The sequence below is a fragment of the Octopus sinensis genome, linkage group LG1 (genome assembly GCF_006345805.1).
Source record: "Octopus sinensis linkage group LG1, ASM634580v1, whole genome shotgun sequence".
NCBI classification, from domain to species: Eukaryota; Metazoa; Mollusca; class Cephalopoda; order Octopoda; family Octopodidae; genus Octopus; species Octopus sinensis.
In genome coordinates, this window is record NC_042997.1 from 93,787,465 (window position 1) to 93,812,746 (window position 25,282).

A 25,282-nucleotide genomic window follows, 5' to 3' on the forward strand; every position below is an offset into this window, starting at 1 on the left:
ACAAGAATTGGACAAGAAGAGTTTTAAAACTGTAAAGGAAATATCATTAAGCAAAAATTGAAAATATATTAGGAAAAACTTGTTTTAGAAAAGATTTTTCAAAATAAAAAAATATATATAACTTTTCAGTTTTGCATACTGAGGCTCATCTACACAAGACAAGTTCCACATTCTCCTCAACTTTCATTTCATCATCCTTTAACATCTATTTTCCATGCTGGCATGGGTGGGATGGCAAGGCCAGGGGCCACATCAAGTTCCATAGTCTGTTTTGGCTTGGTTTCTAAGGCTGGATGCCCTTCCTAATGCCAACCACTTTACAGAGAAAATGGTTTCCTTGATTGCATTTCAAAGCATACAACTTATTGACTGCTTCTGTAGTCTCTCCTCCTTCACGAAGAATCCTAATGAATTCATCACAAATGGGATAAAGTTCAGTTGATTTTAAATATTTTGTATTTCCAAGAATCCCAGTAGCTGTCTCACCCATTCTTCCTACATGTTTCAGTCTAACCGCTTTACTGGCATTCCGCTGGTTATGACATTGAGGGATCCAATTGACCCGATCAGCTGAACAGCCTGCTTATAAAATTAATGTGTAAGTGGTTGAACACTCCACAAACACATGTACCCCTAACGTAGTTCTCGAGGAGATTCAGTGTCACCGTCACCTAGCGGTTCGGCAAAAGAGACCAATAGAATAAGTACTGGGCTTACAAAGAATAAGTCCCAGGGTCAATTTGCTCGACTAAAGGCGGTGCTCCAGCATGGCCGCAGTCAAATGACTGAAACAAGTAAAAGGGTAAAGAGTATGCACGAGTGAAAACTCTAGATCCTGAGTACATGGAGAATATAATAAATTCAGCAGGGAAATATTTGTGCCACTTCTCTATATTCTTCAGTTTCGACCAGGTCTTATTTTCTTTCTGAAAGAGTTCAGGACCAGGTCCCATTGATATAAATATTGCTGCTTTAAGATCAACAAGAGTTCCTATCAAGTTACTGTCTAAAATGAGTGATTAATTCAAAGATTTGGGAACTGGATATGCTTAATAGTAATGGATGAATTGGTAAAGCTAACAGTTCCACTGTATCTCTCTCTGCTGACAACGTCAGTTTCTCTAAAGTGGGTTGAAGAGGCAAGTCAATAGCCTCTAGTAATGTATAAAAGTTATAGTTTGTTCAGAGTTGTAATAATCATATTGACTGTATCATTCATTTGTAGTGGGTCCTTAATCCGTTTGTCACTATACTTATTTTGATATACACTATTGTTTTCATTGATTTGAAAACAATAAATTTAGTAAATCTTGTGATTAGAGATAGGAGCAGTATTCACACCAAGAAGTAATGTTAATGGTTACTTGAGCAAGGGTATTCTTTAAGAACAGATGATACTAATATTTTAACCACAAGAGGATGCTTCCTCCTGCACTTTGCAATCTATATGTTACAAGTGGCGAGTTGGCAGAAACGTTAGCACGCTGGACGAAATGCTTAGCCGTATTTCGTCTGCTGTTACGTTCTGAGTTCAAATTCTGCCGAGGTCGACTTTTGCCTTTCATCCTTTCAGGGTTGATAAATTAAGTACCAGTTACACACTGAGGTCGGTGTAATCGACTTAATCCATTTGTCTGTCCTTGTTTGTCCCCTCTGTGTTTAGCCCCTTGTGGGTAGTACAGAAATAGGTATGTCGTCTGTCTTTACATTCTGAGTTCAAATTCCGCTGAGGTCGACTTTGCTTTTCATCCTTTTGGGATCGATAAATTAAGTACCAGTTGTGAACTGTAAGCGATCTAATCGACTGGCCCCATCCCCCAAAATTTCAGGCCTTGTGCCTAGAATAGAAAAGCATGTATCTACTGCAAGCAGGGAGAGAACTCCTTACTATCCTAGCTTGGAGACCACCGTATCACAGGATTTTGACCTTATTGGATCATCCTTGGTGATGGGCACTCATCTGCCTAACATAGCATAGTCTATCCCAGCTTGCAATATATAGAAAAGACAGTGTTATATAGTCACTGGTTCTGCAACTAGCAAAATAGTGCATTAAGAAAATCACTATTAAGATATAGGGAAAGTATTCACACGGAGAAGTAATGCTTATTGTCACTTAAATGTGGGTGTTCTTTAAGAACATGTTTAGATCACTTTAAAACAGGAAGCTTGTATCATTAGAACCAGGGTGGGTTGGTATCAAAAGAGTTAAACACTTTGTCAGGATAAAATAATTTTAGACAAAACTTCGATTGTGAAAGTTTACATTTTAAAGTATAATTTTCCAAAAGAAATCTTTAAAGTTCAATAAATTCATTTATCTTAATTGGCTTAATGAAAATATAACCAAATTATATTAAATATAAAATAAATCTCGATCATTGAATTGAATGATGTGATGTGTTGTTAGACCAATATGTGTTAATTTTTGTCAAAATGTTCTCAGGTAGTGACCAATTAGTGGTTGTTTTTTGATCTGCTGTGATTAGAGGTATTTTCAGTAGAGATTTTAATTTCTGAAAAAGAGAATAAAAATATTATTTACAAACCTAATAAAGTAAAATCTCATTATTACTTCAATTTCAAGATATTATGATTGTGATATTTCAATGAATGAAATATTTGCGAATTGCCCCTTCATCATCATCATCGTTTAGCGTCCGTTTTCCATGCTAGCATGGGTTAAATATGTATATTACTTTTTCCCAACTCTTCTGGCATGAATAACATATAAATCAAACATTAACATGAATACTTGATGCAGATATATATATAAATGTCATTTTTGATACTTTTTTATCTAATGCTTGTCAGAATCGTCTAGTTTATTCCATCATTTAGTATGAGTGTTACTCTTAACAATTAATTCCATTAAAGTTAGATTATTTAGGATGGTTCTGAATAAAGTTTGGATTTAACCTTGGAACTATTAACAATTAGCCTAGTCAGAAGAAAGGGAGTTCCAAACCTTTATGCGGACCCTCTGAGATGGGTATGATTGGTTATGGCTTGAATAAACTAAATTAATGCTTGCAGGAAAAGTATGAGCAGAGATGGCATTCCAGTGAGTTATTGTTCTGAGTTAAGTGTCAGTAGGTCTTCCCTTATCATGGATAATATAATATAGCATTCTATATAAGTAGGGTAAATGTTAGACTATTTCTGGCAACTACCAAAGTTAGCTATAACAGTATAGGCAACATAACCAGTATGACAGCTTGAAGCAATAGAAGTCGAGTCAAATCCACCATCAAAATGCTACACCAGCATTCTGTTTTGTATGCTTACTTGACAAGTGTATAAAACCAAAGTATCTCTCAAACACAGTCCAAGATAAAATTATATTAAATATATTTATAAGAAGGCACATACAACATAACCAATTTTATGAAAGAAAAAATATTTCACATGTATTGCAGCATATTTGGGGTGGGGGGCACTTGAACTCACTTTGGAGAAACTGACTTTGCCAGTGGGGAGAAACAGTGGAAGCGTTAGCTTTAACAATTCATCCTTGACTATTAAACATAACCAGTTCCCAAATCTTTGAATTAATCGCTGGTTTTAGACCGTAACTTGACAGGGTCTCAGGTTAGCAATCAGAGGGATTTGAAAGAGTTGATAATCCCTTAATAGTCCAGCTTGTAGACAAAATTATAATGCCTTACAAGAACATTTGTTAAAGTATACTAGAAACTGGATACTGCTTCCAAACCACTCCTCAACAACAGCTGCTAAGATCAGTTACACTAATGCACTATACAGGTGTCACAAGAAAAAGGTAAATTTCTTTCAAATTACACTCTTGAAGGATGAAGTGATTCTAGATATACAATGGGCCAGCTAGTTAATGTCAAGCAGTCACACTCAACAACTGAAAGAGTTATGTAACTATTGAGAACTTGTATTATTCATCAGTTGCCTTGAAGACAGTGTAAAGAATTTTACTGAGTATCAATGGAGTGAAACTTCAGTTTTCGAGAGAATAAGTAAACTCTACTTTTTTTTTTATATAGTTTGCATATATACACACATACTTTATTATTATTAAAACTGCAAAAACATCACAAAAATATCACAATAACTTGCTACACAAAGTTTCACGTTCCTGTTTGTTGGACACTTTAGATTGGGAATCTAAACTCTCCAACAAATGGAAACGTGAAACTCTGAGTAGCAGTTTACTGCAATATTTTTGATGTTTTTGCAGCTTTGATAATAATAAAGCATATTACTCTACCTCTGGAATTCAAGTACTATGTTATTCACCTTGTTTCGCATTTATGTGCTTAATTTAGTAATATATATATATATCAGGTCATCCCATAAGTTCTGTCCGATTTTACCTTTTTTATAATTGAATGAAATATAGTATTTTAGAATGTCTAATGGAATTAAAAATTATTTTTATGCATTTGTGTACATCATCATCATCGTTTAACGTCCGCTTTCCATGCTAGCATGGGTTGGACGGTTCAACTGGGGTCTGGGAAGCCCGAAGGCTGCACCAGGCCAGTCAGATCTGGCAGTGTTTCTACAGGTGGATGCCCTTCCTAACGCCAACCACTCCGTGAGTGTAGTGGGTGCTTTTTATGTGCCACCATCACAGGTGCCAGACAAGGCTGGCGAACGGCCATGCTCGGATGGTGCTTTTTACGTGCCACCGGCACGGAGGCCAGGCGAGGCTGGCATGGCCACGATCGGATGGTGTTTGTTATGTGCCACCAGCACGGAGGCCAGTCGATGCGGTACTGGCTATGGCCATGTTCGGATGGTTTCTTATGTCCCACCGGCACTGGTACCACAAAACTACAAATTCCATTGATGTTCATCGATTTTGATTTGATTCTTTGATTTTTGATTTTCACTTGCCTCAACAGGTCTTCACAAGTAGAGTTATGTGTCCCAAGAAGGAAGGTATGCACAGGTGGACTGACTACGTCCCAGGTAGGGGCCATGGGTTATGGCCTCACTTGTCCTGCTGGGTCTTCTCGCGCACAGCATACTTGCATTTAAACAAATTAAATATTATATCACAGAATAATAGAATTAAAATTTCTTTGATTAAAACTCTTTCTAACAAAGAGCATTTGAGGTACATAATGCTTTATGAGTACAAAAAAGTAAACTCTGCAGCCGAAGTGACTCGAAACATACACTCAGTTTATGGGAAAGAATGCTTGAATGAAAGAACTTGCAGAAGATGGTTTGCAAAATTCAGAAGTGGAGATTTCAGCCTTAAAGATGAAGATCAAACAGGACGTCCAGTTGAGTTTGATGATAAGATCTTTGAGGCATTATTTGAAGAACATCCAGCATTATCAGTTGAAGACTTGGCAATAAAGCTTAGTTCAAACCATACAACTTTTCATCGTCATCTTCAACAACTTGGAAAGGTTTCTAACTTTGAAAATGGGAGCCTCATGAATTGTCAGAAAGCAACCACAAATCCCGAGTTGACAACTGCTCTTCTCTCCATTTTCGCGAACTCATTTCACTCTTTTTTGGATAGACTTGTGACTTGGTGACGAAAAATGGATCTTCTATCAAAAACAGTGACTTGGTAAAAGGGAAAAAGCTCAACCACAAATGAGAAGGGAACTTCATGGGGGAAAAGGTTCTTCTCTCTATCTGGTAGGATTGCAAAGGAGTAATTCACTTTGTTACCACCTAATGCAACAATCAATGCTCAAGTCTACTGTCAGCAATTACAGCATTTGAACCAAGCTTTGAAGGAAAAAAGACCTGCTTTAGTGAATCGAAAAGGAGTGATGCTTCATCAGGACAATGCATGATCCCACACTGCAAAGATCACATCACAGAATATCGAAGAGCTTGGTTGGGGAAAAATTCCTCATCCACCTTATTCTCCTGACCTTGCTCCTTCAGTCTACCATTTGTTTTGTAGTTTACAGAATCATTTGAGGGACATAACTTTCACAAGCCAGGAGGCGGTTGAAACTGACATTTCAGAGTTCTTCGCTTTGAAACCAAAAGAGTTTTACATTGATGGGATTAAAAAGCTTGTAAATAGTTGGAAGGAAGTCATAGATAATCAGGGAAAGTACATTGATGATTAAATTTCAATTAAATATAACATTTGACCACTTGTTTTCTTTATTCAAAATTCGGACAGAACTTATGGGATGACCTGATATATATATATACACACACACTCATTGAGTGTACTTTTTTTTTGGTGGCACTATCAATAGTGAGGTCACCAAGTCCCTCGGCTGAGTGGAATATATTACAAGTTACATACATACAAGCAATCATACACACATACATGATGGGTTTCCTTCACTTTCCATTAACCTAATCCACTCATAAGGCTTTGCATTGTTCTGAGACTGAACCTGAAAATGTGATTGATAAGCAAACTTGCATGAAGTTGTTGTCATCGTCGTCATCATCATCATTTAATGTCTGTTTTCCATGCATGCATAGGTAGGGCAGTTCACAGGAGCTGGCCAGGTAGAAAAACTACCTTATGCTACTCTGTCTGTTTTGGCAGGGTTTTGATTGCTGGAACCCTTCCTAACACCAACAACTCTGCAGATAGGACAGTGATTTTTATGTGGCACTAGCACAGGTGAAGTTAGCCTGATTTTTACAGCTGGATGCCTTTCCAAATGCCAATCACTTTACAGTGGGGACTAGATGCTTTTTACGTGGCACCAGCACTAGCAGAGTCACCAAGTAACGCGCAAAACAAGGAATTATGAGAGGGGCAAAGGCATTTAAGGAGGGGAGCTCATGTCAGAGGATGAAAGGTTAGAGGGTGACAAAGAGACAGAGAGGCAGAAACAGGTGTCTTGCTATAACGGAGGGGGCATTAGAGGAGGTGATCCAGTATCAGATGATGAAAGGTTAGAGTGTGACAGAGAAATAGGGAGGCAGAGTAACCATTTCTACTCAAGGCACAAGGCTTGAAATTTAGGGGAGGGGGTTCAGTCGATTAGATTGACCCCAGTATACAACTGGTACTTAATTTATCGACCCTGAAAAGATGTAAGGCAAAGTTGACTTTGGCAGAATCTGAACTCAGAATGTAAAGACAGATGAAATAACGCTAAAGGGAGGCAGAATAATAAAAAAAAAAGTTCAAAAGATGCAAATACTTTTTTTTATATATTTAACCATCTCTTCATACAGTAAAAGAAAGATTTTTCAATAAAGTAAATATAGACAAATTAAAATCCTTGAGTTACCTAAAATAATTTTTTAGTTTAGATCTAATAAATTATGGATGGACATTTCATATTGTTCCTACATTCTTGACCTACTCTGGATCTTAGATTCATCAACATCATCATCATTTACTGTCTTGTTTTCCATGCTGGCATGGAATAGATGGTTTGATTAGAACTGGTAAGCTGTTTTGGCTTGGTTTCTATGGCTGGATGCCAACCACTCCACAGAGAGTACTGGGTGTTTTATGTGTTTCCAACATGGCTGCCTCTTACGTATCACTGGCACAGGTGCCATTTACATGTTACTGGCAGAGATACCATTTACGTGTCACTGGCACAGGAGCCTTTTATGTGTCACTGGCACAGGTGCCACTTGTCATTGGCATGAGCTGCTTATTATGTGTCAGTGGCACGAGTGCCTTTTATGTGTTGTGATCTCTACATGTCACTGGCATGGATATTTTCTATGTGTCACCTCAATTCATATAAAAAAAACCCAGCTAAACTTGTATGGACTTTCATCAAACAAAAAAAAAAAAAAACACAGAATAACTTATACTTACATGTAGAGCATCTAATTTACTTTCATCTGTGATATATTGTGCTTCTGTAAGAATATAGAAGAGTATTAATATTAGCAAGTTAACCAGTTGCAAATCATCATTGCTTTTCCATGATCCCATGGATCACAAAATTCAGACTTTTTTTATAGCTGGATGTGTTTACTTTTATCCAACCCTCAACTGTTTCCAAGCAAGGTAATATTTGTCCAAGGCTGGACATGTTTCCAAGTCAGACTGCTAGTATGATGGTGACACTTTCCCAATGTCAAGATAAGGATGCACACACGCATATACATAGTCATATACACACTTATGTAATATTATGCACATATATATCATTATTGTCACTTTGAATTCCACTTATCCATGCTTGCATGGGTTTGTTGAGGCAAATTTTCTGCAGCTAGATGCTCTTCAAGTCACCAACCCTCACCTGTTTCCAAGCAAGTTAATATTTCTACATGGCCAGATGTGTTTTTGCAGAATATTGGAATTAAAATTATCACGTGATATGAAGACAAAGACATACACACACATGACCAGCTTCTTTCAGTTTTCACCTAGATCCACTCACAAGGCTTTGGAAAGTCTGGAGTTATAGTGGAAGACTATAAGCCCAAGGTGCCACATAGTGGGATTGAACCTGAAATCTTGTAATTGAGAAGCAAAGTTCTTAACCTCACAGACATGCCTGCAAGCACACATGCATGCACATCTTTTAGCTGGTGTAGTAGAAACAAAACAACCAAGTCTGTAACTTGAACTGAATTGGTTGTAATAATATTTTCTAGCCTTATAAGGATCAGAAATCTTTGTTGAATATAATTTAGGTTTTATCTTGCTGTTGTATTGATACTGATTTCTTCCTTGTTCAGATTAGTCGTTTTTGAGGTGAATATAAAAAAGATTTGCATAGAAGAAGAGCAAATTGACAATGTATCATAAAAGGAGAAGCTATTATACACAACTATGATTGATAAGCATATTTGCATTCGAATCTGCCATAATGTATTAAAAATAAATATGCAAGTCATCACTTTGAATCTTACTGTTCTCCATACAAGTGATAATTTATTATTAGTTGGAAGATATTGGTACAAACCAATAAACAGCTTCTTCGCTAAAATTATAAAGAAAAGCCACCAACTCTTGTTTAGACTTAAAGGTCTGGGTGTTTCTGGCTGACAAGGCACATGTTGCACATACTTGATATACATCAGTTATTTAAATGCCAGAAGCTGTGATTTATCATCTGGGAAAATCCCTTTCAGGATGTATTGTGTTAAAAAGCACAATGTAGCTCAGAGTCAGGCAAAATGAAATTGCCCCAGAAGTGATCATGAAAGTCACTGCAATATGCAGATTATGCAATAGAAGCAGCTTATAATGTAAACATTACCAATACCATATATATATATATATATTTTCTTTTACTCATTTCAGCCATGCGGCTGTGGTTATGCTGGAGCACCACGATGGGGTCATGTTGGAGCCAACACACGCACGTGCGCACACACACACACACACACATTGTGATCCCCTTCAATCATAAATGATCATGGGATTGCACCTAGAAAGTTACCCTCTCAGGCACAGGTCTGGGCAAGGTTATTTATGGAAGACCAGCAGTCGCACATGCATACCGGCCTCTCCTCTCCACGCCACTGATGTTATCCAAAGGAACGGCAAAGGCCGATACAGCTTGGCACCAGTGATGTTGCAACTCATTTATTAACGTGCAAGTGGCTGAGCACTCCACAGACACGTGTCTGTACCCTTAACGTAGTTCTCGGGGAGATTCAGCGTGACACAGAGTGTGACAAGGCTGGCCCTTTGAAGTGCAGGTACAACAGAAACAGGAAGAAAGAATGAGAGAAAGTTGTAGTGAAAGAGTACAGCAGGGTTCATCCCCCCCCCCCCCTGCCGGAGCCTTGTGGAGCTTTAGGTGTTTTCGCTCAATAAACACTCACAATGCCTGGTCTGGGAATTGAAACTGCGATCCTACGACTGTGAGTCCACTGCCCTAACCACTGGGCCATTGCACCTCCACACACATTATATATATATATATATATATTATATAAGGGGTGCTGAAAAGTTCCTGGCTTTAAGGGCATCGAGAAAGGCCTGGTTAGAGTCCCAACCATCTGAATTCTTTTACAGGGCTTAGAAACACTGAAGAACTGTTGCAATAAGTGTGTGAATCTGAGAGGGGAATATGTTGAATAAAATCAATTAACTGGTCCCCCTGTATTTTCTTTTATCTAAAGCCAGGAACTTTTCAGCACCTCTTATACACACACACACACATGCATGTATATCATCATCGTTTAATGTCTACTTTTCTATGCTTGCACAGGCATCTATAAATAAAACCAACACCTGCTGTTGATAAGAATTTACACCATAAACTATTCAATCCCTTATCCACTCAGTTATTCTCTCTCTACATACACAATATTGATTATTTTTCTCACATAAGTAATTAACGTATTCAATTCACTTACCAATGTGTTTTCTTTTTGAAGGACTTGCATATGTTAAATCATTAAACTGGCAACTATTTCCATGTGATTGATTGTCTAGAGAATCTATTTGATATGTAGAAAACGTTCTTTTGTTGGAATTATTGTTCGAATGATGTGTGTTTCTTAATTCAGGCTTGTGTAGCACTTTTGCAGTAGAAGTAACAACTTCATTTGAATTCAAATTTACAGAGTTAGAATCATTGTCATCACTAGAATAGCCTTGTGGTACAGGAAGGTTGGAATCAGCATTATAGTTGAAGACACTAATTTCAGATAAAGCCGGCTCATTCGGTGGAGACAGTTGACAACTTTCATGAGCTGTTGATGTAACAAGAAAAGATGGTGCTACACATTTTCTTTTGTTATTGCTATTTGATTCTTGGCTGCTATCACAATCGCTGATTTTTAATACATTTCTTTTTAGATCATTTTCAAAATGATCGAATGATGAGCTAAATCCATATTCGTCATTAGCGGTACTGGTGACTGTTAAAACAGTATCCTGTGAACATAGAGGTTCATTTACATTGTGGTCATTTTCATACTGATTAGCTGGTTGGATATCACACTGGTCAGCTGCCTCATCTGAGGGAAGAGCAAGGTTATGGAGTCGTGTTTCTTCTTCAATATCACTGTCACTTGAGTGTGATGTTATTCTTGGATTGCTCTGGGATGGAAGTAAGACATCTTCAGCTACCAAATTATTTTCTGACTGATGTTCATGAGGTAGACACAAATTAGAAGCCATTGTTTCATCAGCCTTGGAATAAAATTGAATAGAAAACTAGTAAAATGAGATAAAAAACAGGAAATTATGAAAACATTTCCAAAGTAGTGTTCTTTCTTAATATTCATTCTTTACAAACTAAAAAAAATGTATCTTTACATGTCTATATTAGACTAAAAAAAGTAGATTGGATGGAATAACGAGCTGATTAACCCTTTCGTTACAGTATTTATTTTGAGATGCTTTGTGTTTCTTTCAATTACTTTAAATATAACAAAGAATTTAGTAAAATAACTTAGTTATCATTAAGTTAGTGTTAGGAACATAAATTGTGACTAAGGTTTGGTGGAAGATTTTAATTCAGAACTTATGAAAACAAGACATTTGTACTACAGGCCCAGAGCCGGTTTCAGCCGGGTTGGTAACAAAAGAGTTAAATAAAGAAATAAGAAATGACAAAGTTGGAGAAAATAGTGCAGAAAGGAAAAATAAGCAAACCCATACCAACATAGGAAAATGAGAGATAACAATATGAAAATCTTTAATTCTAAACCTAATTTCCTTTGCAATACCCTCAGCACAAATGATGGAGAAAGTTACCTGTACCCTTGTGACTAAAGCAAATCAAAGTCATATACTAAGACATATACAATCAAAGACATATACTAACAAATAGGAGAAATGGTACAGTTGACTTAGGAGGGGTTTAAAATCTGAATGTAACCAAGTACCACAAATACAGAATAGAAGCATTAAGCAATGATGTGTATAGATATAAACTTGCAACCAGTTCAAATATGCTTGAGGTATATTCAAACCTGTAAGAAAGCCATTCACTGTATTTTGCTACAGGAAAAATTTCTTGTTGTAGACAAATAGGTGTAAACATAACAAGTCAGTTTGAAGCACCTACTTCTAGACTGATAGATGCATGCATTTCAGATGGATGCACAATGATGTTTTTACTGACCATTGCTATGTTGCCATGCATATTAACAAAAAGGAAAAAACATTTACCTGTGAAATAGTTTGTTGTTGGGCTTCCTCTTCAGGATTGGTTTCTAGAATAAAAACCCAATGAGAATCAGTTATCTTCATTTCTTTCAAGAAAGGAAATTTCTGAAATGTTCTTAAATATAAAACATGCACAGGATTTATCATTGGCAACTGAAAAGTATATCAACCAACTTTTCAGTAAAGAAATATAACATGAGGAAAGACATTAAATACTAAGTCATCGTCTTTAAGTCACTATTGACTATTCCATTGCTTCATATTGTTCAGTATGTCTTATCAACTGTAGATGAGAAATTACAAACACTGAGTGGACAATGTATTAATATTCCATTACTGGGACACAAACACTGTCAGTGCTGGGATCACAGAAAGTAGTAATTCTATGATAAAATATGCTTTAGGGTTTCTTTCTCAATACATGTTTAATCCAATTCCGTCTTTTCCTTTTTATTTCTTGGCTTATCTGGGGGACTTGGGTTACACAACAATAATTGGACAGAATGATCAACTACTTACATTTCTAGCTATAGAAAGAGAAAACAGGAGGATAAATTTAAAAGATTAATTTGTTACAAGAAGAGAGATTTAAAATGTAAGTCTGCATAGGATCAGTATAAAGTTTCTCTGATGTCTTTTCGCATGCTTAAATTGAATTTTGGTTTAATTCTTGGCTTTCATAATTTTGCTTTGTCCTGTATTTATGAGCATAGATACAAGCATATTTAAATGTCAACAATAGTGAACTCACCATTTTGATTTAAAATGACTGAAGGATTTCCTGGAATTATTTCATCTGATGATGATGATGCATTTGGTTGTGGAACAATACTGTTGTCACTTTGATGGAGAAAAGACTTTACATTAATAGATGATCACAAGATGAACAGAAATTTAAACCACATATATTATACTTTTAGTAAAATAGTTTATAATATTTTATAATTTACAGTTATACACTCCATCACACTGATGAGATTTAAGAGGGATATTCAGTACAATGGAGTTTATATTTTACTAAAGATGTTGTAATCAAGAGCATAATATATTTTATTTGAATGAAAAGTAGGCATGCTAATGTAATGGCTGAACCTCATCTTTAGAATGGCATGTCAAAAGCACAATGATGTCAAAAAGTGCTAACCACTATGGGGATTTCCTACATAGTATTTTCTAACTTGGAGTAATTATAAAAATACTTGACGTCATTTGACTTTTATGTGTCACACCATTGTATGAAATGATAAACTGAATTGCATTGCTGTTTATGCAATTTATTTTGTAGAATGTTGTTCAATTTGTAACTGCAATTTTATGATCATATTGAGTTAATTAGAGAGAATTATTGTGCTGAAATCTTGAACAGTATGCCATGGTTAAAGTTGACTTATCCTAAATATCTGAATTTAAAAAACAGAAAGATTTGTAACTTGATGTTGTTGTTTAACCCCAGGTTAGCCTCAATCAAGCCTTGATATCTGGTACTTTTCTGTATTCAAGAAGACCCATCCACTAAGACAAAATTAATACTGGTGTTGGTGCCACATAGAAAGCACCCAGTACACTCTGTAAAGTGGTTGGCATTAAGAAGGGCATCCAGCCATAGAAACCATGCCACAACAGACAGTGATACCTGGTGTGACCAGGGGCTTTACCAGCTATGGTCAAACCATCCACCCCATGCCAGTATGGAAAACAGATGTATGATGATGGGGATGATGATGATGATGATAAGGAGTGTGATTTGTAGGAAATCTGGTTTCTATTACTAGAGGTTTCAATAACAACCTTTTATAAAACATATAGTCCCATTTTAAGAACAGCAGTTGAAATGCCAATAAAGGAATTCTGTTACATTATTAGTTGGAAAACATACAAGATAGAGCAAGATAAAAAAAAATTACTTTTAGATGGTTGGGCTTTGCAGATGAATACAGACAGAATGCAAACTCATATTTTGAGATACCATACTTCAGAGTGATGTAGAAACTGTAGTGGTATGTAGATTAGCTTGTCATGTGTGATTTAGCAAATTCACCCCCCCCATTTATAAACAAATGAAATGAAAAACCACAGTAATACATCAGTAATGGCTAGTAATATTTAATAAATGTCACTAGGTGTAATTCATCAACAGAAATTTAATTCAGAACATTTCTGGTAAAAAAGACAAAAAGTATATATTTTATGGCTTAGTCAGGGAAGGAAAAGAGCGACACATTTACTTTTTTTGGGGCTTCAAACTAATGAGAGTAACATATCTTTAAATTCAAGGGCTGGTCTCAGTTCTTGCAACAAAGTGGACTCTGCTAAAGAAACTCAATAGCCACCATGCCTGCAGTTAGTGTTAAACTAGAATTAGTTTAACATCCATTTTCTTCATTTGGTAGAAAGAAAAAGAAAAATGTACCAGCACATTAACCCACTGAATTGAATTCAGTCTGAACTAATAGCCCATGAATCATTGCTATAGATCAATGAAAATCAAAAGAGCATTTATGTGTAACATCTACAGCTCATTCCTCTGTTGGCTCTACTATGACAAGGTTTATTTAACTCTTTCATTATCATATTTATTTTGAGATGCTCTGTGTTTCTTTCAATCAATTTTAAATATAACAAAGAATTTAGTAAAATAACTTAGTTACCATTAAGCTAGTGTTATGAACATAAATTGTGACTAAGGTATGGTGGAAGATTTTAATTCAGAACTTCTGAAAATAAGACATTTGTACTACAGAGCCAGAGGGAGTTTCATCTGGGTTGGTATCGAAAGGGTTAAGTCTGTCTGAATATAAGGTTAACGTAGAAACAAATCTATGTTTATTGTATGTTATTTGAGATAAAATGTTATTAAAATATACACTGAAGAAAACATTACCATGGTTCTCTATTGTTCACTGTAGTGGTTTGCTGTAGTTCGTTGTCATGGTCATCGATATGCTGTAAAAAATATATTATATTATCATCATCATCATCATCGTTTAACGTCCGTTCTCCATGCTAGCATGGGTTGGACGGTTCGACCGATTTATATATATATATATATATATATATATATATATATATATACATGCATAAAATATTTGACTTTAATTTAAGAATAACTCATTAAATTCATGGATTTAAGAATATGCAATTTTGTGGTATCCATTTCTTTTCAATGTGCTCATGATGCAATTAAGATGGCTCCAACTAGGAATTCAAGATGAGCCATAGATGACAACAGACTACTATATCGAAGTATCTGACACTTACATTCATAGTGACTATTTTAACTCCAGAAATCATTTCATAACTGTAGACGACTCTTACACAAAATACTTCCCACTGCAACAGCTATCTTGCAAAGGAACTATTGCAGAAAATGTCACAAAGCAGGATTATTCTTTCTCTGACAATAAAAAGGGAAAATTAGCTGCCACTTGCAATATGTACAAGCCTAATAGCATGTAGAAATTGTTTAAGGTGCCTTTGTGACCACGACTCTCGGCCCAGAACACTGAGAGTGCAATAGCTGTAGAAAAAGCTGCACCACAGTTTGCTGGTACTCTTTTTTAGCTGAGTAGATTGGAGCAATGTGAAATGATGTAACTTGTACTGCTTGGTCCAGGAATCAAACCTATGTAAGGTCAATACCTTAACTAGTAAACCACACACTTTCTACAAAATAATCCATAAAAATATTTAGGATAGTTTCTCAAAGTTATCTTCACTGCAATGTTGGATGCATATGGCAAAAAAGAAAACAAAAAATTCATTCTGAGTGTTTACAGGAATTACACGAAAGTATAAAAGTAACAAATTAACATTTCACAACATTCCACTTACTTTTGAATGGGAGCTAATGATTTGGGATACTGAACTTGCAGACAGAACTGAATTTTGGTGCCATTCTTTAAAAAATGAATAATGGAAGAAAGCATTAGAATGAATTAAATATATATCTCTATATATATATTCTCAAAATTCAAATAATGAGAGAAACTATACCAACCAGGAATTTCTTCTAATATCTTGTTTTCTTCAGGCTTGATCACAAAATCTTCACTACATAATGTTGTTATTGTATTTTGTAAGATTTCAAAGGAAACATTCTTGAGTAAATCTGTAACAAAATTTCAGAAACAGAATGCAATGAAACTATTTTCATATTTATTGCGATGTTACATTTCTAAGCTTTGATTATTGTAGGATAGTCTTTTTATGTGAACACAAGAATTGTGATATAAACTAGCAATATAACAAGAGTGCATTTTGCACCAAAAGCTAATATTTGAGTTTTCTCTTATGGTATCTGCTGCAGTATAGTTTGTTCTAACAGAACAGCCACATTTACCTCTTGGTATTAATATTGCCCCCCACACTAATATATATATATGTATATATATATATATATATATATATATATATATATATATATATAAATACATATATATATATTAATAACATCTGCATTGTATAATATATGCTATAATCACTTTCATAATTATCACTTGCATATGAGAATAGCCCAGTAGCTTGTACCATGTATTTTGCTAATTGTTTTAGATGACTAAAACATATAGACACTGTCTTGGCTCTATCTCCCTTGTCTTTGTAGAACACTTAGGATGAAAAAGCTGGTAGGAGGAATTTTTCAGCACAGTAGACTTGGAAAATATGAAATCATGTGCATTTTCACACAGAGCATGCTGCCCAGTCCAGGAATCAAACTCATGGCCTAATGATTGTCAGTCCAATACCATAGCCAACACAAGTTGTCGAATAGTAAGAGGAGGGCACAAACACAAACATGCACACAAATGTAGTTACATGATGGGCTACCATAATTTCTGTCTATCAAATTCACTCATAAGGCATTGCTCAGCCTGAGGCTATAGTAGAAGACACTTATCCAAGGTGCTGTGCAGTGGGACTGAGCCCTAAATTGCATTGTTGTAAAGTGAGATTCTTAACCACAACACTACTTAGTATAGAAATAGAAATAGTACCAAGTATTATTATTACATAGATTTTAAGCAAGGCAGAAACAATTATTAAACATTTTAGAAATGTCATGGGATAAGTAATTTTCAGATAATAGGGGACAATGAAAGGATCTAAAAGTTATTTTATAAGGAAGTTATGATCCATCATTAGCTCATACAAATATAATCATGTTGAGGTAAACTAATTACAAATAAAATAAAAAATTTCTGGAATAGATAAAAATAAACATCTCCTTTTTTTGTAGCATTTATAATGAATATATCTTATTCCAATATTTTAAAATTTTGCTAATTGGCAAATAAAAATAAGTAAAGTGATAGTTTCCTTGTCAAACAAGATTTCTGCAAATGAATAGAGTATGCCAAAATGCCCCTAAGCACCAGGCGGTGGTTTTACAAGAGAGTAGCTAGAAGCTAAAGGTATGGTAGGATTTGAACCCAGGACATACAGAGCTGAAAGAAATACTACAAAGCATGCAGTCCAATGCTCTAATGATTCTGCCAAAATATGGGAGTGTGTGTGTGTATATATATATATATATCAGTCAGTAGTTCATATATCTGTAAAAGAAGCACACTCTAAAACATTAAAGCAGTAATGTTTAGAAGGTTGTTTGTTACGGCTAGTCAGAGAGTGACCATTGGTTTCAAACCTATATAGCACTTAGCTGTATAGGTAACTTGTCAGACACAAATGGCAGGAGGTACAAGCCTGACAAGTCACCTAGAGAGCTAAGCACTTTATAGGTGTGAAACCAGTGGTCATTACAAACAACCTTATAATGATGCTGGAAGGATAAAGGCAAAGTCAGTCTCCATGGGATTTGATCTCAAAATGGAAGAAGCTAGAGCAAATACATGTGTATTATCACGAGAGAATTACACAAATATATTAGAGTGGTAGTTATCATTATTTCACATTTCAAAATAACTTTACAGTTGGATGCCATTTTTATAGTTAACAATACATCCATAAAATATAAGCACTTAAGCAGAGTAATAACTTGCACTGCTGTTAACATGATTTTTTTGGGGCGTTAGTAAGGGCATCCAGCTGTAGAAACACTGCCAGATCAGACTGGGCCTGGCACAGCCTTCTGGCTTCCCAGACCCCAGTTGAACCGTCCAACCCATGCTAGCATGGAAAACAGACGTTAAACGATGATGATGATGATGAATTCTAAGACTCATAGGGATAGTTATCTGGTTTCCATGGGGGTAAAAGTCACTGAGATTACAACATACCCCTCAGCAGGACACCAGTCCATAGTAGGGTCAATAATTTACAACTGAGTGGACTGGAGCAACATGAAATGAGGTGTTTCATGCAAAAACACAACAAACTGCCTAGTCCAGGAATTGAAATCATGATCTTGTGAGTGTAACACACTAAACCACTAGGCTATGTGCTTAAACCTCACAATCAATGCCCAATCCCCACTGTTATGCTACACAAATGTTTCAAGTAGACTAACTTACCGCAATTGAGTAACGTGTCTGCTTCTACTGGATCTTCTGTCGATGACAAACACTCTTCTCCCATTGCTTTCAGCAACAAAGTCAAGTTCCCCTCAGATTCTTCCTCCTCACTGTCAATTTCTTCTTCCTCATTCTCAATTTCTTCCTCCTCATTGTCAGTTTCTTCCTCAATATTCTCAGAATTCGCACGAAAAAGCATGGCACTGATATTAGAAATAAATTACTATCAAAGCATAGAGCACTTGCATTTATACAGTACATAGTATATATTTTTTGGAGCTTGTAATTATTTCTAGAAAGGAAAATGCAAAATGGTAATGTTTGATACCACTTTTACGTGACTGTTCTTTGCAGAACAAATGTTACTACATCTTAACGCCAGGAAAACATCTTTTCTTGCTGGTTAATGACACACAACCTATGTCTGTTTTATTGCAAGTAAGGGAGTGAACCACTCCCACTCCAACAGCAAAACCAATAGACTGGGTAGTTTCTCAGTACTGGACATTTGCCTGTTAGAGATGGCAGCTATCCATCCTTACTCACAATATATAAACAAAGCAGGAAATCGTTTTCCTGGGGTTAAAATGTAGTAACATTTGCTCTGCATAGAACAACCAAGTAGAAGTAGTATCAAACATAACTGTTTAGTAATGTTATGTGAATCTCTGAATTTGCAGCTACCGTCCAACCCATGCTAGCATGGAAAGCGGACGTTAAATGATGATGATGATGATGATGATGAAGCTTAAAAAAAATCCTGGCATCAAAACAGTGGCATTTTCATTATTCGTTTTTCTTGAAAAATATCTCTGCTCTGTTTACTTAAAAATTTATACATTATATTGCAGTTTGTGAACAGGTTTATGATTTCAACAAAGGGCCAGTCAAGAGTTCACAGTCAAAGGCCAGTTAAGAGTTGACCGTAAGTGTGATGAGCAAGTGTATGGTACTTGATTAAGAACAAAACAAGAAACTGTTTTTAAAGCACTGATATTTGGGTTTTCTTACTGATGTTTATAGCCTTCCACAACATAATAGAGAGAGAATGTGTGTGTGTGTATGCGTGTGGTTTAGTGGTTAGGTTATTCGACTCGTGATTGTAAGGTCATGAGTTCAATTTCCACTTGATTCATTGCATCGTTGAGCAAGACACTTTATTTCATGTTGCTCCAGTCCACTCAGCTGGCAAAAATGACATGTACGCATGTTTCAAAGGACCAGCCTTGTCACATTCTCTGTTATGCTGAATCTCCCTGAGAAATACATTAAGGGTACATGTGTTTGTTGAGGGCTCAGCTATGTGCACATTAATTTCACAAGCAGGCTGCTCTGTTGACTGGCGTTGTTTGTTTCCAACCTTTCATGACATAAGAACATGTCAGGTCATGGGGAAATGTTACTTTGCTTGGAATAAAGTAAGTATTGGCAACAGCAGTACTAAATCTACCTCATTTACATAAGTCAAATGGAAAAGTGGATTTTAAAAGGGTGACAGTGATAAAACACACACCATATTTTTTTTAATGCTGGTATGGGTTGGCCAAACTTAGGGCAGTATTCTATGGTCAGGTATCCTTCTTATTGGTAATCCTTACCTGTTTTTTTAAGTAAGGTATTTTGCTTCCACTGGTCTTCCCAAAGCAAAAGAAGCAAAGATACAGACATATTGTTTATAAAAGTAAATATATCACCATTAACCATGCAGTGTCACCAGGAAAATGTGGAAGCACACACACATGTACAGTTTCCCCTTGGTTTGCATGATACTCAGCTTGCAGTAACAATTTAGCACATTTGGGCTTCAAGGCAAAATCCCCTACCCCTTTTTTGTAGTTAACCACTACTTTGCTTGTCATTTTTGTTTCATTTAGCCTTCACCTCATTTAGTTGATAGTGAGACACACCACACTCTAAACTAACCCCCAAGTTGGAATCATTTAAAAAAAATTTTGTTTAATATTTTTGAGATTGGAAAGAGTTCAAGAGTTCTTTAGAAATTACAAAACAGTTTAAAGTAATTATAACAACAATTTGAAAAAAAAAAAATTTCCAAATATAACTGCTGGTTTTTCAACACATATTATAAAAACAGTAGGAAAAGCTCTTATCATTATTATTTAGGATAGAAGATAAAATTGGATATTACAACAGCACCTATACACACACATGTACATAGCTGTCTATGTATCATACGTAATGTATACACACTGTTGATAGGTTAGTTACTGTAGTATTTGTCTTGAGATAACATTACCTATAGACTTGCTGTTTTAAAAAGACAATAATACCAGAGGGGCATATATACTCATCTTATTAGGTTGTCAAGAAAGTTCTTGCAGTTTTTAACCTTTAAATTCAGATTAGGTTGTTAAGAAAGTTCTTGTGGAATTTTAAATTTTGGTTTTAAATGATGTATTTTCAAACTAATTTTCATAAAATTACTTTGGCTTTATATATCATTTTAAAGCCTGTTTATCGCTCTATCTAATCGTGTTACTCTTTTTCTTTTATAAACAATATGTCTGTATCTTTGCTTCTTTTGCTTTGGGAAGACCAGTGGAAGCAAAATACCTTTACTTAAAAAAACAGGTAAGGATTACCAATAAGAAGGATACCTGACCATAGAATACTGCCCTAAGTTTGGCCAACCCATACCAGCATTAAAAAAAATATGGTGTGTGTTTTATCACTGTCACCCTTTTAAAATCCACTTTTCCATTTGACTTATGTAAATGATGTTGCAAATTGCCACCCAGCTGATTAAAAATCCAGTATGTGCAACAGAGGCAATATTTTTAATCAGCTGGGTAGCTAATTAAAAATGCATCTGCCACTCTTGCTGGCTGCAGCTGGGATGAATTTTTGCCTCTCTCTGATATTTGTCTTTTTAACACAGCAAGCCCAGAAGAGGTGCTATCTCAGGACAACTACTGCAATAACAGGCCTATCTACAGCATATACATTAAGTATGATACATAGAAGGCTGTTCTTCCTATTAATCTAAGCAACTCAGTTGCAAAAAAAAATTTAAAAATGTCAAATGTATTAACATACCTTTCTGCTTCTTCCCATAATTCTGAAATCTTTTTCGCAATTCTGAGGTCGAATTTACTGGAATTGACCAGATCAATGACAAAATGAACAATTTTAAAGATTTCAATATTTATGAAGTAATTTACACATTTTCCAATATTTCAGAATAGTTCTGTTTTGTTTGTTTGCCAATCTACACATTATTAAAAACACCAGCAGAAAAACCACCTTCAATGCAGTTTTTTGCTTGTCACTAAATCATAAATATTTACACTTTTGATTTCTAATCGGTATAACTCTTCTGATATGTTATGTCTAATTTTCCTTTGTATCTTTTATTTGCTCACTAAATATTTCTTTCATTATTTTATTGCAGTCTTAATGTCTTTTAAACAAACTCAAAAAGTAGTCTCTGCATGGTTATTTAGAATGCTGGAAATAGCCGGAATCAGGAATCAAAAGGGTATAATCAAAGGTCTACAGCACACGAAACAGCCATACCAACAAATCTACCACTGATAGTTCCTTTTCAAATTATGGTGGCATCTCTGGAAAATTTCATTTTATTAAAAAATACTCATATAGATTGTGTAGTAAGAAGTTTGTTTCTCAACCACATAGTTTTGGGTTCAGCCTCACAGCGTGGCACCTTGGGCACTTTGGGCTGACCAAAGAATTGCTTGTGGATTTGAGAAAGGGAAACTGAAAGAAGCTTGTTATATACATATATCTATGTGTGTGTGTCTTTGTATCTGTTTGTGCTCCACCACTACTTGACAACTGGTGTTGGTGTGATTATGTTCCTGTAACTTAGCGGTTTCGCAAAAGAGACTGATAGAATAAGTACCAGTCTTAAAAAGAGAAAAAAAAAAGTACCGAGGTCAAAATTCTTTAAGGTGGTGCCCTAGCATGACCGTAGTCTAATAACTAAAACAAGTAAAAAATAGATTTAAATTCCAAAAGGTGGCCTTTTCAGCAAGTTTGTGTAATTTTTCAGAAGTACTGATCACTAAAAGTGGATGGAAGAGAGAGACCCAGGAAAACATGGGATGAACTATTGAAGGTTGAGCTCAAGACACTGAGCCTTATGAAGGAGATGACTAAAGATTGAGATATCTGGTGCATTGCCACAGCAGAAATGATATCAGTGCTGGTGAGAGAGAAAAAGAGAGAAAAAAGGAGAGCGAGAGAGAGAGAGAGAAGACAAAGATGGAATGCAATCACAGTGTTAAAAAATGCTACCTTGCAGTGAATTAAAATTAGTTTTCTGTAATTTGAAATTTTTAATAATAAAAGGAAGCTAAAACTACACTTTGATAAAAATATTAAAATTAGAATTTTCTAGAAAATGCAGACTTTATTAACTGCATTCTTTCAGTAAAAGTTACATACTCCAAACAAATAAATAAGCAGCTTTCTTTATTATAGTATAGATGTATAATGATTTATACCTTTACTTTTTAGTTAGTTATTAGAATATGCTTCTTATGTTGTAGCTCTACCACCTGCACACTGATGTTGACTGTATCTTCATTTTTAATTCTAAACCAGGGATATAGCACATGTTAGGGAGTTTCAACATGATTCTATGTAAGATCTTCCTCATATATTGTAGGATTCCTGGTTTGTCTCCTTGCTATGACAATCGAATCTTCTACCCTTATGAGAAACATGTCCTGTATGTTGAATATATCTAGTAGAGTGTATATGTTAAGTAAGGCTCAATCAGTATTCATTGGCAATTTCCTTACAAGTGCAACTGATTAATTTGTAATACATTTTGCCATTACTATTGTGACCTTACATATAGCTTTTAACAAAGTTGAAATGTCAAAGGTGAATGTAAACTAATAATTGAAATGTCTACTCCATCAAAATATTACAATGAATTTTCAAGAGTATATCAATTATTGACTAAAGTTTTTCCTCCTTATTGCACAATTATTTTATTTTTAGTTACCTTTTTAAGAGTACATTAAAATATGTTACCACTAACTTAAACACTGTTTTTTCATGGGGATCACATCTCTATTATTTATTCTCTAAACCAATCAGCATACAAGTTTTCACATTCACATTACTTCAGAAAGGACAACAACATCCATGCTTTGCCAATGAAACTTTAATAAGAATGAAACATGTTCTGAGTTGCCTCCCATATTTCCTAAAGTAATTAAAATGTTATCAATCATTGACTAATATTCCCTCACCACCCTCAACAGATTATCTTCAGTTAGCTTTTCAATGGTCTCTGCACTGAATTCAACAAGTAGAAATAAATGGCTGATAACTGCAGAGCAGTAGATATTAGTTAAATTCTTATACACAATATTTTGTTTTTGAAAATATTGAAAGGAAGTTATTGATTTACCATGGCGTCAGCCGGTATTTAGGCCAGTATCCTTCTTCATTGTTCCAAACATCAAAAACTTTTATTGTGATTATATAATCTGATTTCTCCTAATAAAGAAAAAAAGGAAAGAATTAACAGTGCCAACTGCTACAGCAAAACTTTACAAGTTGTCATATAATTCAAACTATATTGCTGACACATAGTAATTCCTTTTAGATTTAATCCTTTGCCAGTCAAGTGATACACAGGACATATTTCCCTAGAGTCCATGCATCATATATGATATATAGTCCCAGTTTTTTTTATTCAGCCACCACAGTAACTTGGCACTTACGACAGGAAAGCTTTTTGTTATTCAGATCGTATTAAACAAGGGCTGGCTAAAAGCCTAAAAACAAGCATGGATGTTTACAACAAACAAAATGCTTTAGACTGGTAGAGACTTAATTCTTTTACTTGTTTCAGTCATTAGACTGTGGCCATGCTGGGGCACCACCTTGATATTTTAGTTGAATGAATTGACTCCAGTACTTGTCTTTTAAAGCCTGATACTTATTCTAATGGTCTCTTTGGCTGAACTGCTAAGTTACAGGGATGCAACCACACCAACACCAGTTATCAAATGGTGGTGTTGGGACTGATATTTTCTTTATTTTGCACAAGCCCAATATTTTTTAGATGAATGAATATTGTAAATTGTATAGGCCCCAGAGCATTATTAGTACACACAGCATCAAAAGATAGAAAGTCAAACAGATTTTAGTGGGATTTCCATTCAGAACAAGATATAAAACTAAACACAGAAAAGTATTTAGCTCCATTCTCTACTGTTTTGACCACCCTTTCGATATTTGAAGTATTATCAAGTCTTATATTGGCCACTAAATACGCTACACAATCATTGAATGACAGAGTACACCAGAAGAAAATAACTGCTTAAGTATTACATAGCAGATGTGAGAGAGTGTTGAGAATGATAGCAGATCATGATCCAAGAATATCTGCTGAATCAGAACCAAACTGGGTCTAAAATAAGCAATATGGATCATGATCTGCTATCATTCTCAAAACTCTCTCACATCTGCTGTCGATGGCCTCATCTCCTGCACTGCCACTTATCACTTCTTCCTTCCTTAGCCACTCTTATTTCTCCCCACCACTCATACTAATATTTACCTTCAACCACAGCTCCAACCTTGTTCCTTCCATTACATTCAACATCCTATCTATAACCATCAGTCACTTTCCTCTCACACTCCGGTGAACTTCCCAATCCTTTCTTTGTGTTATCTCTCACACTCACCTTTTATATCTTGAGAGTACACTCAGATATCTTGTAACTACATCAGTCTTCTTACTCAATACTTATATAATTACTTATATAATCTCTCAACA

The 25,282-nt window shown here is 35.3% G+C and overlaps 1 protein-coding gene across 2 annotated transcripts in view; it reads right to left on the bottom strand.

The window, feature by feature from the left end:
- Nucleotides 1-2,296: 2,296 nt before the first annotated feature.
- The window catches only part of LOC115219351 (serine/threonine-protein kinase DDB_G0283821), a 29,474-nt gene continuing 6,488 nt past the window's right edge, over nt 2,297-25,282 (bottom strand). The window contains exons 4-14 of one of the 2 annotated variants that reach the window (XM_036503099.1): nt 23,906-23,994; nt 21,556-21,612; nt 18,499-18,701; nt 16,026-16,136; nt 15,860-15,924; nt 14,910-14,971; nt 12,780-12,859; nt 12,032-12,075; nt 10,267-11,047; nt 7,760-7,803; nt 2,297-2,516 (exon numbers count right to left, since the gene is read on the bottom strand). In XM_036503099.1, coding sequence (XP_036358992.1) covers nt 2,379-2,516; nt 7,760-7,803; nt 10,267-11,047; nt 12,032-12,075; nt 12,780-12,859; nt 14,910-14,971; nt 15,860-15,924; nt 16,026-16,136; nt 18,499-18,701; nt 21,556-21,612; nt 23,906-23,994 — 1,674 coding nt within the window. In that variant the 3' untranslated portion in view covers nt 2,297-2,378. Of the gene's footprint in view, nt 2,517-7,759; nt 7,804-10,266; nt 11,048-12,031; nt 12,076-12,779; nt 12,869-14,909; nt 14,972-15,859; nt 15,925-16,025; nt 16,137-18,498; nt 18,702-21,555; nt 21,613-23,905; nt 23,995-25,282 lie in introns of both variants that reach the window. The other variant, XM_029789515.2, reaches the window with a different exon arrangement.